Source organism: Chiloscyllium punctatum, chromosome 1 (genome assembly GCF_047496795.1).
Source record: "Chiloscyllium punctatum isolate Juve2018m chromosome 1, sChiPun1.3, whole genome shotgun sequence".
Taxonomy (NCBI): domain Eukaryota; kingdom Metazoa; phylum Chordata; class Chondrichthyes; order Orectolobiformes; family Hemiscylliidae; genus Chiloscyllium; species Chiloscyllium punctatum.
In genome coordinates this window covers 47,921,457-47,937,411 of record NC_092739.1, presented here as the reverse complement: position 1 = coordinate 47,937,411, position 15,955 = coordinate 47,921,457, and the positions used below count along the sequence as shown (strand labels likewise).

Sequence of the window (15,955 nt, the reverse complement as noted above, 5' to 3'; positions counted from 1 at the left end):
ATGGAAAAGGATAGACCAGACCTAAAAGTTGAAGCTCTAAATTGGGGAAAGGCTAATTTTAATGCTATAAGGCAAGAACTTTCAAAAGTTGATGGCAGTGGGGGGGGGGGGGGGGGGGTTGCGGTGGCAGATGTTCACAGGTAAAAGGACAGCTGGAAAATGGAAAGCCTTCAGAAATGAGATTATAAGAGACTGGAGAAAGCATATTCCTGTGAGGGTGAAGGGCAAGGCTGATAGGTGTAGAGAATGCTGGAAATTGAGGTTCTGATTAAGAAAAAGAAGGAACCATATGTCAGGTATAGACAGAAGTGATTGTGTGATTCTGTGAAAAAAGCAGTAGGAGTATACTTAAGAGGGAAACCAGAAGGGCAAAAAGGGGACATGAGACAGCTTTGGCAAATAGGGTTAAGCAAATCCGAAATACATTAAGGACATAAGGGTAACTAGAAAGAGAATGAGGCCTCTTAAAGATCAGCAAAGCTGCCTATGGGTGGAAGTGCAGGAGGTGGAGAAGATACTAAATAAGTATTTTGCATCAGTGTTTACGTGGAGAAGGATATTCAAGATATAGAACGTGGGGAAATAAATAGCAACATCTTGAAAAATGTCCACATTACAGAGGAGGAGATGCTGGTTGTCTTAAAACATGTGCACTTGCTTCTTCAAACACCTGCCTACAAATTGCTGCTTACAGACTCTTGATTGCTGAAGTTAGCTGGTAGTGATAGCCCAAATTCATGTAAATTCACATTTGGATAGTTAAATTCATGTAAGTTCTTTTAGTAGAAGAAATATCTTTTTTTATAATTGGGACTGTTCAGTTTCAAAGTGACCTACAAGTGTTGATTCAATATTTTATTTCTTGCCAATACAAAAAGCAGGCAGCTGGTTTATTTATTGATGGTTCACTGTTTGAATGGTCAACAACAATGCAGCTCTACATTCTTTGGGGTTTTTAGCCCTTACCTCATAAAATTTACAGAGAATGAGTCTTTATTTAAATGAGTCAAGATTAGAGAGGTGCTGGAAAAGCGCAGCAGATCAGGCAGCATCCAAGGAGCAGGAAAATCGATGTTTCGGGCAAAAGCCCTTCATTAGGAAATGTTGATTTTCTTGCTCCTCAGATGCTGCCTGATCTGCTGTGCTTTTCCAGCACCACTCTAATCTTGACTCTAATCTCGAGCATCTGCAGTACCCACACCCACCTACTTTATTTAAATGCGTTGAGTTGATATTTGTGGAGAAATATCAACACGTATCCTTTCAGCTATTCAACTCTTGACCTAAAAAGCACATTTCTAGAAATAACCAAAGGTCAGGCAACGTATGTGGAGAGAGAAGCTGAGTTACCATTTGTATCAGTGATCTTTTGTCAAAACCAGACCAGCATTAAATGGGAAATGGGAGTAGGGTAATGCTGGTAATGATTTTGCGTTGCTATTTACTCTTCTTTGTGATCCATGTTTTGCTTCTTTATTTGTCCCATTCCCACTTCTGCCTAGCATAACATTTGTTTTTCCATTTTAATCAGCTCTGCCTTCCATCCTAACACGCTGCTTCCTCTTTGTTCTTTTCTGTTTCCTGTTTGGAGGTGAGCATGTGAGTGGCTTCCTATTGTGAACCACAGGCTCTTCAAGCACTATTCTTGGCTCACAGTTAGGATTTATTTGATGCTGTCTCTTCAAAACTCATTGTGCACAGTGAGTCTTAGAGCTCCTAAGGTAAAGCAGTTTTCTGTCAAACCCTATACTGAAGCACTGTTTATAAGTTTATTGTTGCAGTTTCCTTGGCAACAGGTTTTCAAGGGTTTAAAAATGGATGTTCAAATATACAAATTTTGTGAATTTTGATGTGTTTGACATTTCCTTTCTGAACATAAGTGGGCAGCTTTAAAAACACACAGTCATGACAACTTCTGGAATGTACTCTTTTCAAGGATAAAATGATCCTGCTCAACAAAGACAGTTTAAAAAAATCTCAGATCAATTAATATTCTTAAAGAACAAAGAAAAAGACAGGAATGGTATTTCTAAGCGTTATTCAAAATTTATTTTATTTTATCCACTTGAGTTGAAGTCTTCCTGTTGAAATTAGTATGAATTATATCATTAGTGAATTGGTTAACTGCTTGCTTGACGGGTTTGCTTTAAAATGTTAATCTCATAAACCAGGCCTTTACTGATACAGTGTCGGTTTTGAAGACTGTCAAGTGAGGTCTGACAGAGGATTAAGATAGTCCACTATTTAACATTGTCAAACAGGGCTTTCTGCTAATTTCTCCTGAATTGTTACTTAAATCTTGTGTAGATCTTGTGGCAAGTATTGACACTGTTTTAAAGGGTTTGGAGAGTTGGAATTAGCTGTGAAAGTGATCCAAGATATATGAGCCAAAATAATCAAGCATAAGAAGGTGCAAGAAAACCCTGATTTTATTTTTCTTGTCATGTTGGCAGTGTAAAAATAAAAGACCCAAAGCCTCTGGGGAAAAGTATACATTTCTTGTGCAGTACATACTGGAGCTTCGAAATCACTTCTTCCCTTAATGTAATGCTGAATATTGCAAAATGTCTGTTTTATAGAGGCATGATTGCTGTTGAGCATTAATGAATTTCAGTGATGGAAAATGGGACGTTAAATGTTAGTGTGCTGTCATAACATTGAAATATGTGTGCCTGTTTTGAGGCTTGTGTTTCCTCTGCTTACCAGGAGTGACAGAACATTGAGTGGTCCTAAAATATATGCGATTTTGGCATAAGTGGGAGAAACAAAAAAAATGTTCATCAGAAAAATCTGGATTATTATATAATAATTACAGTCTGGAAACCAGTTATTTTACCCAGTTAATTCACACCTTTGTCCTTAATAAATAATGATGCTAATCATGTTTAGCTGCATCATTCTCATTTCTCTTTTATTTCCATGTCACTTAATCATATTTCTCACGCATTCTTGAATGTTGATTTTGGTTATTGCTTCAATCGCTATTTCTGGCAGTCCATTCTACAGTTTGAAGTCTCTCTGTTTTTGTTTTTAATAAATGTATATCATGCTTTGTCTCCAAAATCTGTTAACCTCATCTGATATCTGAAATCCTTTGTTCCAAATGGTTCAATCCAAGGAAACAGACTGTTTGTTTCTATCATCTCTAGCACAATGCTTTTTGACTTTGAATACCTCGATTGAATCACTATCGTCTCTTCGATGTAGCAAAATGTGCACTAAATGTTTCAAATTTTTTTGGTGTTTGTTTTCTTTATAGTTATTGAAATCCTAGGTGAATCTGAATTGCTGTCACTGTTTTAAGAATTCTTCCTGCACTGTGAAGACTTAGATGTAGTGCCTCACCTGTGATTTTAGTAAAATTTTGCTTGAATTCATGTCTTCATCTCCATTTAAAAAAAATTCTATAGCTTTTGCCATAAATCCTGGTTACGGCCGTAACCAGTTGAGCTACTTTTAATAAATTGTGAACTGGTTTATCTAATTTCCCCTGCAATTCCATTTCTTCCGTCTTTGAGTAAAAATGCATTTAAATGCGTTGAAGTCCTTCTGCCAAAAGTTTACCAGTATTCTCTTGCAATATTGCTTTGGTTTTCAGTGTGATTTACTATACCTCCTATTTTAGTACAACTCCCTCCAGGCCTGTGTGAAAATCATTCATGTCCTTGATGATCAGAAATAGACCATTGTGGAACACAGTTAACCGCTCTCCACTTTGCTCTTTTTTTATTCTTGCTTGTCTGTCTTTTCCCTGCTTATAACTTTTCAAATTTACTTTTTCCTGTGCTGTCTTAATTCTTGCTGTATGTTATTTGTGTACTTTGTGTGTTTCGACCCTTTCTTTGAGTGCCGTCATTTTTCTTGCTTTGTCCTTTCATGATTTAGATGATTCCTTAATATTACAAATTTTGATTGAGCATAAAACATTAATTTGTATCATAATAGTCCATCATATCCATGGCCACATTTAGTGGTGTACAGGAAAAAAATGTTTAGATCCATATGTGGAGAAAAAACGATCACAAAAATCCACCAAATTTTAGTGGGGAAGTTTGAGAACATGTAAGCTTGATCAACAGATATAATAAACAAAACTGTTCATCATGAATCAAGATGTTCAGTTCCCTCTTAAAATAATTAAAATAGAGAATTCACTGAGCAGAACAAACTTAGAATAATTTAAGTACTGTGAGTATCTATCCAAGAGGCATTTAATTAATAATAATATTTTTAAAGTGCAAAGAAGTGTTCTAAACTACTGTGCATCCCTAATTAAGCATAAATTGAGCATAATTAAGCATAAATAAAACTCCTTTGGGGAGTTAAACATTGCAGCCCATTTATGAATTACAATATTTAACTGCCAGCATCTCTCACTGGTCCACTGGATAAAAATAGTACTGTATTAGTATGTTTTTTTTTTGCCTTGTTTTTGACCAACTGGATGTTTTTAAACTGCATTCACAAACAGTATCACAAAAAACCTTTCTTTATATGGAAGCTGGAAAGATGGTGTGTAATAGTTTTTATACAGTGGAAGACTAAACATTCGTTCATAATTATGACATAAAATGGAATTTCTGAAATGGTGTGTGGTGTTATTTGTTTTTGAGATGGGGCAATAGTGGGTGAAAAAGAGGTGTTGGGCGCTGGATTTGGAGTTTAGGTGGTTGTCTGTGACTGTTTGTAGGGTTGTATGTGAACATGCATTTGCACCCATACTTTTCATCTCCACCTTCATCGGGCTAGCCCACTCAAGTAGCGTGAGAGTATAACTCCCATTCATTGCATTAAAGCAAAATCAGTTCTGTATCTAGGGATAACAATCTAAGAATTTTATTAATACAGTGGACAGTATGTTTATCACAAAAGAATAGTGATTTAATAAGCATTGTCAATTGCTGAAAATGCTTTGTTTTTTTAGAAAGACTGTCCAGTCTGTTTCTTAGTACAGTAAATTAGATTTTTTACTGTATAACCTTTGAAAAAGACACTTCCTGGTGCCTCTTTCAGTAGAGAAAAGAATAATTTGAAGTGGTTCAAACTCTGATAATGCAAATGCAATATGTTTATTTTCATGTGAAGGTATGTCAGTTTTTATGCAATATATTGCGCAATTATCTAGCACAATTTAGTTTTGAAAATGGGATATGAGAATAATTGACAAGAGCCAACATTCATTCCCCATATCTGCCCTTGAAATATGGTGGTAAGATGCCTTTTTGAAATGCTGCAGTCCCAGCTGGTGTAGTACACTTAGACTGCTGTTTGGAAGGAAGTATTTTAAGAAGGGAGCAGTGATTTTTAATACCATCATTACAGACTGTAAAAACATGAGTCATGCTCAGTGTAACTTGGGTTTAAAATTCTTTAATCCTTTGCATTGCTTTGACTGATTTCAGGTGAATTTTGTTTTAAACCAGCTCAAGCCAGTGAACATTCGAAACCATTGTGCTTATTTTAACATTATGATATAACCATAAATCAACCAAAATACTTTTAAAAATAAAACTACTTTATAAGTGGAAAGCGCATCAGTTTACCTTTTAAGAATTCTAAAAAGAAGCATCAAATAATTTCACCTGCAATTGCAACTACATTCAATATTGAAGAATTTTCCTGATTGCTATACTTTAACTAGAGCTGGGTTATTGTTCTGAAGCTTCCAAGATTAAATCACAAGAATATTTCTTTGTGGAGATAACAAAATTAAGTTTTTAATCTCTGATTTTGTGTAAGTTATGATATCTTGATTGTAATTAGCAGGCTGTACCATTTTTTTTTAGATGTATGTTAACTTAGAATGAAGTACTTTGTGATTCTCTAAAGGTATTGCCCAAATTACTAAGGCGCAGAAAGAGGCCATTCAGCCAATCGTGCCTGCATCGGTTGTTTACCGCATGCCAATGTCTTGCCCTTTCCTCATATCTTTGCAAAGCATTTCTGTGGAAGCAATCATCCAATGCCCTCTTGAATGCCTCAATTGAATCTGCATTCACCACATTTCCAGGCAGTGCATTCCATGCCCTAACCTCTCGCTGTATGAAAGAGTTTTTTTCTTGCTTTGCACATCATTTTAAATATGCCGTCTTGTTCTTTTCTCTTTTATAAGTGGGAACAACTTCTCCCTAAACGATCATTAATAACATTGATACTGAACGGTAGCTTAGTGAATTTCATTGGAATATAATCACAACTCTATAAGAATATTCTTACATTTTAAACAATAATATATTAGTGTGGAAAAGGGAGAAGACACTGTTGGATTCAGTATGGAGTATATTTGTTTAATTCAATAAGATCTTCTCAGGTCAAGTGAGATGAGATTGAGTCTTTCTGGTCAGTACTAATCAACCACACAAAAGAAATTGAATGCTAAAAAGCGTGTTTAAAGTAACATCATCTCCATTGTATCATGTGTCACAATGATTTGTAAAGTCTGACTAAAATGGAAAGTTAATGCTAAAATCTAATTTTTCATGATGCTATGAATGGTATAATAATATTCTTATATTGTAATTAAGGTACAGTAACTATTCAGGATTTTTGAATGTGCATTAACATTGTAGATATGAAATGTGTGAATATCTTTTACTTTTTTGTCTTCAAATTTGAGGGGATGAAATTATTACTTTTAATTAATGATCCGTTAAAGAATCTGCAAGTTTACTGGTGAAAATTGAGACAGTATAATGAAAAAGTCATATGTATATATTATTTCATTTGTTCATCTGTTGATCAGCAATGTCTGCATTATGCAATACAATATTGAACATTGTTTTAACAATTGTGATCATAATGCCATTAAAATACTATGGTTAATCCCATAAGAGTGCTTTCTTTAAAAGTCTTTGACAGATCCCATATTAATTATTGTTACCATAATATTCAAGGAGAATTACCAAAAGCTGAAATTGATAAAATGGTCATGGTTTATCACTAAAGTAAACTTGTATAGGTCTAATTATATTTGTTTTCTTGCACTAGAGCTATTACTAATATTACTTTTGAAGTGTAGTTTTATTGTTTTCATTCTTCCTCAGGGTGTCCTATTGGTCTATGACATCACAAACTACCAGAGTTTTGAAAACCTTGAAGACTGGTATGCCATAGTGAAGAAAGTAAATGAGGAATCTGAACAACAGCCTGTAGTTGCATTAGTTGGAAATAAAAGTAAGTAATTTATTAACTTGAAAAGCATTTTTTTAATATTGTGAATATTATTCAAAGTTATTTTAAGACTACTCCACGAGGTATTGAGTAGTATTTGTTGCCTTTAAGTACATAAAATTGATAGTCAGGAAAAGGCTTAAAAGGCTCATGCATGCCTGTCTACCATCAACTAATGCCTCCCACTTAACTGATTCCTTAGAACTCCTTTCTTCCATGTTTCAAGAAGTTTTTTTTGTGTACTCAACTTTCTGGATCAGTATCACTCCATCTCCCTTCTAACTGCCAACTGATCCTGAATTATTACCTTTTTGTGTACCTGGTATCTACAGTACAGCAGTGAAATAAAAACCTTTTCTTAATTTTACCGTAGATTAATATTTGTTTTTATGACCTATAACCCTTTATGTTTTCAAGTTAAATAGTTTGCTTTCGTATCCTAAATTAGTATTTGAATCATGTGTTCTGGCTCAAAGATAGAAGACAGAAGGTGGTGGTGGAGGATTGTTTTTCAGACTGGAGGCTTGTGACCAGTAGTGTGCCACAAGGATCGTTGTTGATCCCTTGCTTTTTGTCATTTGTATAAAGGATTTGGATCTGAACATAAGAGGTACAGTTAATAAGTTTGCAGATGACACTAAAATTGGAGGTGTAGTGGACAGCAAAGAAGGTTACCTCAGATTACAAAAGGGTCTTGATCAGATGGGCCAATAGGACGATGAATGGCAGATGGAGTTTAGATAAATGTGAGGTGTGCATTTTGGAAAGGCAAATCAGGACAGGACTTATGCACTTAATGGTAAGCTCCTGGGGAGTGTTGCTGCACAAAGAGATCTTGGAGTGCGGGTTCATAGTTCCACGAAAGTAGAGTTGCAGATAAATAGGACAGTGAAGAAGGCATTTGGTATCCTTGCCTTCATTGGTCAGAGCATTGAATATAGGAGTTGGGAGGTCATGTGGCAGCTGTTGATGACATTGCTGAGGTCAGTTTTAGAATACTGCATGCAATCCTGGTCTCCCTGCGATAGGAAGGATGTTATGATACTTGAAAGGGTTCAGAAAAGATTTACAAGGATGTTGTCAGGATTGGAGGGTTTGACTAATAGTGAGAGGCTGAGTAGGCTGGAGCTATAATCCCGAAACGTCAATTTCGCTGCTCCTTGGATGCTGCCTGAACTGCTGTGCTCTTCTAGCACCACTAATCCAGAATCTGTTTTCCAGTCATTGTTTTTACCTTGGAGCTATAATCACTGGAGTGTCAGAGGCTGAGGGGTGACCATATAGAGGTTTATTAAATCATGAAGGGCATAGCTAGTGTAAATACATAGGTCTTTTCCCTGAGGTGGGAGAGTCCAAAACTAGAGGGCGTAAGTTTAAGGTGAAATGGGAAAGATTTGAAAGAGCTCTGATAAGCAACTTTTTCATGCAGAGGCTGTTGCAAGTATGGAATGAGCTGCCAGAAGAATTGGTGGAGGCTGGTGCAATTACAACATTTAAAAGGCATCTGGATGGGTACTTGAATAGGAAGGGTTTAGCGGGATAAGGGCCAAATGTTGGCAAATAGGTGGGTTACTCTTCAGAGGGCCACTGCGGACTGCTTGGGCTGAAGGGCCTGTTTCCACACTGTAGGGAATCTAAACTAATCTAATCTAAAATAAGACAAAATGAGGTTAGGATATCTGATTGGTATGGATGGGTTGGACTGAAGGGTCTGTTTCCGTGCTGTACATCTTTATGACTCCAATCCAAATGATTCAGTTGCTTACCGTTGTAATTTGATTCGCAAAAATTAAAGTTCTCCTGATCAGTTTTCTATCATGTTTTCTGGCACATCATTTGTGGTACAGATAGCATGTTCCAGAGTTGGATTTATCTATCTGATGAAGTCTGAAATCTGATAATTACTTGGTAACTTTCTGAAAATTTTATATATGCACAATGGATGCTCTAAACACCTGTGACTGAATTTGCAACATAGGATTATTTCTTGTTACATACATGATTATTATTGTCTGCTGTAAATCCATTAATTTACGTTAATATCAGAATAAAATCTACTGCTCTTTGTATTTGGCCTGTACGTTTGGTTTAATTTCTGTTCTTATCAATGTGAAGTAGTTTCATATTGACAGCAAGGTACATTCTGATCTTTTTAAAGCTCCCTATCTGCGTTGTGCATGGATACTTGAGAGACTGCTTTGGTTTTAGTATTTTCCATTCAGTTTTTCTCTCTACCTGCTAAGGTTCATGTCCCTTGGTGCCTTGCCAAGTTGCCATGTTTTACTTTTGGACTGAAAGAGACCAGCTTGTCAGTGCTGGTGTTGTAAGGGGATTATTCTCCTTGGGCAATCCCGAGTGTTTGAGGATGACTTGCTTTCATTCAGGTTTGATTGAACATAGCAGACATTTCAAAACCAATGAACAGTCTACAACCCCGACCAGATGTGGGGCAGATGGTGTTTGAGTGGTCAGATAAACTAGTTGTTTGGAAGTTTATGCGTTTTCTATGATGCATTGACTTCACCTCTGTCTGTTCCAAAGTCCCTATTACTGTCTTCCTGATTAAATTCTGTCCATTTCAGTTGATTACAAGTTGGAACCCCCATGAATTGGTGGGGTTCATTTTGTTACCACATGGTGGGGTCAGTGCTGCAGCCCCAGCAGTAGTTCCTGTAACATAGTTGGCTTTCTTCAGGTGCTGGACTTAGGCTTGAACTGTTGATTCTCCTCCATCTGTGATGATGCTTGACCAGCTATGCATTTCCAGTACCACACTCTTCGACTTTCCTCAGGTGCAGGACATGATGCACTTTGTACATGCCATGCTGAGAGGCCCATATCATAACATAACTGAGTTTATGAATAGAAAAGGCTTCCATCCCATCAATGTGCAAGTAATTTGTGATCATCAGTTGCACTTGTTAGAAATTTGTTTACAGTACCTTTTCAGTTGCCGTGATATCTTCATCTTTGAAAACACTTATGTTCCTGTTGCGTTTGAGGGACCAACTACTTGATAAATAGTTACTGAGAGTCAAAGGCTATGCTCGCCAGCCATGGCTGATGGTTATGTAATCCCCTAACTGTAATGTAGATACAGTGTAGATACAATGCTTTCCATTTTTCGACCAGAGCCATTGTACAGCATATGACAGGCCTCATGAAACTGAGGTTTCACTGCTTGGATCAATCTGGGACGCAATGTACAGTCCAGACAGAATGTGTTGCATAATCCCAATATGCTGTGCTTTGCACGGTTGGAGCTGGCAGAAGGGGAATATGATGGACATTGACGAGCTTAGAGCTTTGGAGAAATATCTCAAGGAGGATCGTGAGGAAACTGAATGGGAGGAATATCATCGTCTGCACGATAGAGCATAGAAGCATTAGATGCTTCAAGCCAGAGAGGACTTCATTGACACCGATATCAGTCGAAGATAGCTGGGTACAATGATCATTCGTTGATTGTACAATGTTGGTACTGGACATGTGAGTAGCATATTTCTGTGCTGAGAGGCAAATGCAGCTTCTGATTGTTTGCTTGATTTCAGTTCACTTTTAATGTTGATGAATAAAGATGAATGTTTTGATCTGTTTAGGTCTTTCTTATATGTGATGGTCCCATATTGTGCAATGATGAGATGCTTGGTTGCAGTGAGTTTCTGGGAATGATTAACAGTTACTTAGGTGGTTCTAAGAGGAAATGTGGCTGAGGACAGATAAGGCGTGTGGCCTCATGCATAAACAGTGATTGGAATGGAAATTTAGATTAGATTAGATTAGATTACTTACAGTGTGGAAACAGGCCCTTCAGCCCAACAAGGCCACACCGCCCCGCCGAAGCGCAACTCAGTCTTACCTCACCCATGGAATTCAGCTGTTTTGTCTACATTTGGACCAAGGCTATAATGAAGTCAGAAACTGCATAACCCTGGCAAAACCAAACTGAGTGTCGGTGAGCAGATTTTTGCTGAGAGTACTGCTTGGAACCATTACTGCTGACACTTCACTGATGATAAAATAGATTTTTAGGGTGGTAACTGGCTACATTGGATTTGTCTTGCTTTTTATTCTGTGGGTCTGGAGACACATGTAGGTCAGTCTAGATTCGGACCTCAGGGACATTAGTGAACCAGATTGTCATAAAAAATAATCTCCAAGAGTTTCATGGTCCTTGTTCATTTTTTTTATTGCGGAGTTTAAAAAAATTTTTGAATGCACATATCATTGTTCAAATCCAGGTCCCTCAGAACATTACCAGGGTCTGTGGTTTACACAGTCTATTACAATTGATATTAATTTGATTGGCCTTTTGTTTATAGAATGCGTTTGAGTTTCCTTCATTAATATAGATGCCACATTATCCAGCAGCGAGTTTGTACATCCCTGGACACTTTGGGCAATTTAGCATTGCCAATCCACCTAATCTGCACACCTTTGGACTGGGGGCGGAAACCCATGCAGAATGTGCAAACTCCACATAGACAGTCGCCTAAGGCTGAAATTGAACCTGGGTTGCTGGCGCTGTGAGGCAGCAGTGCTAACCACTGAGCCCCTGTGCTGCCCTCTGAGCCAACGTGTGGCCCTATGTGAAAAAGGTGCAAATGAGGATGTCAATAGAAGAAAATGGGTCTGATCTGCTAAGAGCAAAGTCAACAAGACTTGACATATGGTAACTTGGCAAAGTTTGATCAACATAGCTGAGAATGGTTTAATCAAAAAGTAAATTTGTGTCAATCTGTAAATAAGCAGATTAAAAATTACTGTAAATGACAATATGAAGAAAAACATTCCAAATAGATAGGATGCAGTTATGAATTTCTTTGTAAGTTTACAAATAAATGAATCAGCCATAACCTATTAAAGCCTTTCATATATATTTGTGCAAAAGTTGAGTTTCTAAGATTACATTTTTTATTCAACAAGTAGTCATTTTGAAGATATTTATATGGTAAAAATTAAGCATCATGAAACTGTCAAGATCTCTCTTTCTGGAATGGTGGGGTGGAGATGGTGTAGAGTGGGATGGGAAATGAGGAAAACATTTGTGCTGAAGTCAGTAGTTGTACCCAAAGCAGAACTTTAGCATTTGGAAACATGCCAAAGATTGCTAAACTAATTTGAGACAATACTCTTGCAAGTTGAGAGATTGCTTTTGAATTCAAAAATTTTGCTGTAGGTTTATACTTCAGTCAATAAATCTTATTTTATGTAAGATAATTTAGTACTATTATATGGTGTTTAGGGGATATCCAAGAGCTTTCTGTGCTGTGAAAGCTATTTTGTAATGACATGCGATGAAGATTAAACCTGGAGTTGATAAGTGAGAGGAAAATTTGTACAATTTAGAACTAGTGTATAGAAGTTGAATGGAAGTCAAAAGCTGATTTAAACTTTAGGCTGTGACAAATAATTGATGACTTATAATGTTCAGCTTTTTGTCTCTCCTTGCTTTCTTCCAATGTCAAAAATTAAAATTGTCTCTGAAATCTTTGCCAAGTTATTTTAAGATATGTTGTATATTATAGAATGGATGTCAGTACTTGCATTCTGGGTTCTGATTTGATACTTGACATGCAGTTAACCTTTGACCTCACGCTACATCGTTTCGTCACCAAGCTGAAATTCTGCTTACTTAAGACAGAATTTATGGCCTTGAAAATGCCCCTTATGAGGAGAATGATGTAGTATGTATTACCTTGTATAATAACCCACTATTTAAAAAAAAATCAATTTAACAATGCCACAAGAAATCTACTGTTTCATTTATATGTAAACTTATCTTGTTTGTCAAAAGCTTATGGATATGGTATAATGACAAACAAAGACAAAAATTTGGGGATGACAGAGTTAATTTGGATATATTATTTTAGTTGCAGCTTGGGAAGCAAACATTTTATTGCATAACATTCAGCAAATTTGATATTGTGAATAGGTAGCTATACCAACAATTCATTACATGGACAGGTCTTTTTTCATATTAAGAGAGGAGATGTTCCACACAAATACTTGACTTTGTCAGATGCAAGACATTACTAATGCTGGTCCAGAAAACCTTTCTGATGAACTTTCCCCAGACTTTATCATTTTAAATTATTAGCATGGTCAACTCCATATTGCCTGAAATGTTTTGTTCACAACACATTTTTGATATCTTCAATTGTACATGGATTAATTGATTTGGAAGCTCTAATTAAAAAAAAAATCTGTGATATGCGTAACTGGTTCAGCCTGTTTAAAGACTTTGAATTTGCTAATTAATTTATATTGTAATTTATCTCTGTTTAATTGTATTTATTAATAATGTTTCATGTAAACTAATGTCCTTTGCTAGTGGGAAAGTTTACAAGAAGTTAATTGAATTAATAGAGATAATTTTTGATGTTTCCTGGAATTAAAAAATATAGGTTGTTCATAAAGAATAGTGTCTTTTAATGTCCGACCATTATATGTTGCTCTTCTAAAATAAGGTTATTTTGGAATGATAGCACATGAATTTTGTATGAAATTATTGATTATTTTGTTCTTCCAAGTGCTAGACTCAAGGCAATTAAATCATACATTGCTCAGGGCACCACTGTGATTTTAACAATTATCATAGTTGCATTTCAAGCACTATTAACTATAGTATCTAAATAGTAACAGGCCTGTAAACCCAAGATCTATGTAGTAAAGCTGTCATTCAATTAGAAATTGTGATATTGTGCAAAGTTGCTTAAATCCAACATATATTTTACTCAATGAAATTATTTGAAGCTAAATTTGCAAGAAAATGATAATGAGACTCCCGAAACTCTCTTTTTAAGAAAGCAAAGTTCCAGATTTAAGTTTGAACAGTAGCATTAATTGCCAAGGAATTGTGAAAGATTTTATTTTTAAATCAGCTTTGCAATTCATTTTTAATAACAAAAGGCTTAAGAATTTAGTGTTGTAGAGTTGTAGACACGTGCAGCATTGAAACAGACCCTTCGGTCCAACTTGTCCATGCCAACCAGATATTTCAACCCAATCTAGTCCCCCTGCCAGCACCCAGCCCATATCCCTCCAAACCCTTCCTATTCATATACCCATCTTTTAAATGTTGCAATTGTAATTTGTTTTAACAATTTGTGAAATGTTACTTAGCAAGTCTGCATGATCATTTGTTCCGGGATATTTGTTGATATTGTCTTGATGTTTAATTATTGTGTACTGTTGTAGAGTGGCATTTTGCTGCAAATGAAGTTCCAGAATCAGCAATGTTTCTTTTGGAAATGGCTGAAAAAAATAATGTACAGCATTTATCAGTTTTAACTCTTTTTGATAATACTTCAAATTTTGTGATACCATAATGTACCAACAGGAATGCAGATTCTTGGGAGATCAGATGAGCAGAGGGATCTTGGTGTCCATGTAATAGATCCCTGAAAGTTGCCACCCAGGTTGATAAGGTTATTAAAGAGCATATGATATCTTAGCTTTTATCAGTAGAGGGATTGAGTTTCGGAACCATGAAGTCATACTGCAGCTGTACAAAACTCTGGTGCGGTTGCACTTGGAGTATTACGTACAGTTCTGGTCACCTCATTATAGGAAGGATATGGAAGTTTTGGAAAGGATTCAGAGGAGATTTACCTGGATGTTGCCTGGTACGGAGGGAAAGTCTTATGAGGAAAGGCTGAGGGATTTGAGGCTGTTTTCGTTGGAGAGAAGAAGGTTGAGGTGACTTAATTGAGACATATGAGATAATCAGAGGGTTAGATAGGATGGACAGTGAGAGCTTTTTTCCTTGGATGGTGATGTCTAGCATGAGGGGACGTAGCTTTAAATTGAGGGATGATAGATATAGGACGGATATCAGAGATAGTTTCTTTACTCAGAGAATAGTAGGGGCGTGGAACACACTGCCTGCAATAGTAGTAGGCAGGCCAACTTTAAGGGCATTTAACTGGTCATTGGATAGACATATGGATGAAAATGGAATAGTATGTGTTAGATACCCTTCAGATTGGTTTCACAGGTTGGTGCAGTATCATGGGCTGAAGGGCCTGTGCAGTGCTGTAATGTTCTATATTCTATGATTAAATGGCAGGATAATCATAGAATCCCTACAGTGTGGAACCAGGCCATTTGGCCCAACAAGTCCACGCAGACCTACCGTGTCACATCCTCACTCATTCCCCTACCCTATTACTTTATATTTGCCCTAATGCGCCTAACCTACACATCCCTGAACACTATGATCAATTTGGCATGACCAATTCACCTAACCTGCACATCTTTGGACTGTGGGAGGAAACCCATGCAGGCACTGGGAGAATGTACAAACCCCACATAGATAGTCGCTCGAAGCTGGAATCGAAACCTGGTCCCTGGCGCTGTATGGCAGCAGAACTAACCACTGAGCCACCATATTGTCCAATAGTAATAGTGCTGAGATTATTAAAGGTTCTTATATCCTTATATGAGAGAAGCATAAAATTCATTATTACTCATTCATATTATTTGAAATAATTGTGTTTCTCTAGACAATCAGCCATCTTTTAAAGTCATTCAATGTCCGTTAATGTCAGCCAGTTCAACATGGGATCCCCAAGGCAAAACGCTTAGCCTAGTTGGAGTCTGTGTCAGATTTCTTTGCTTTTCTCACCATCTGATTTGAAATCAGACTCCTTAAGTGTCAAACGACCTTTCTCAGTAGATTTATAGTAAACATAAATTAACCCAGGTTGCATGGGAGCTGTGTACGTTATAATTTATGATTCTGAAGTGGGTTTGGGGCTCTGGTTATCTGTAGCGTCTACGT

General features: G+C 36.7%; 1 protein-coding gene across 2 annotated transcripts in view; it reads left to right on the top strand.

Moving 5' to 3' along the window:
- rab28 (RAB28, member RAS oncogene family) overlaps nt 1-15,955 on the top strand; it is a 144,173-nt gene that overhangs the window by 26,995 nt on the left and 101,223 nt on the right. For both annotated transcript variants that reach the window (XM_072555565.1, XM_072555627.1), the window contains exon 4: nt 7,044-7,173. In XM_072555565.1, coding sequence (XP_072411666.1) covers nt 7,044-7,173 — 130 coding nt within the window. The remainder of the gene's footprint in view (nt 1-7,043; nt 7,174-15,955) is intronic.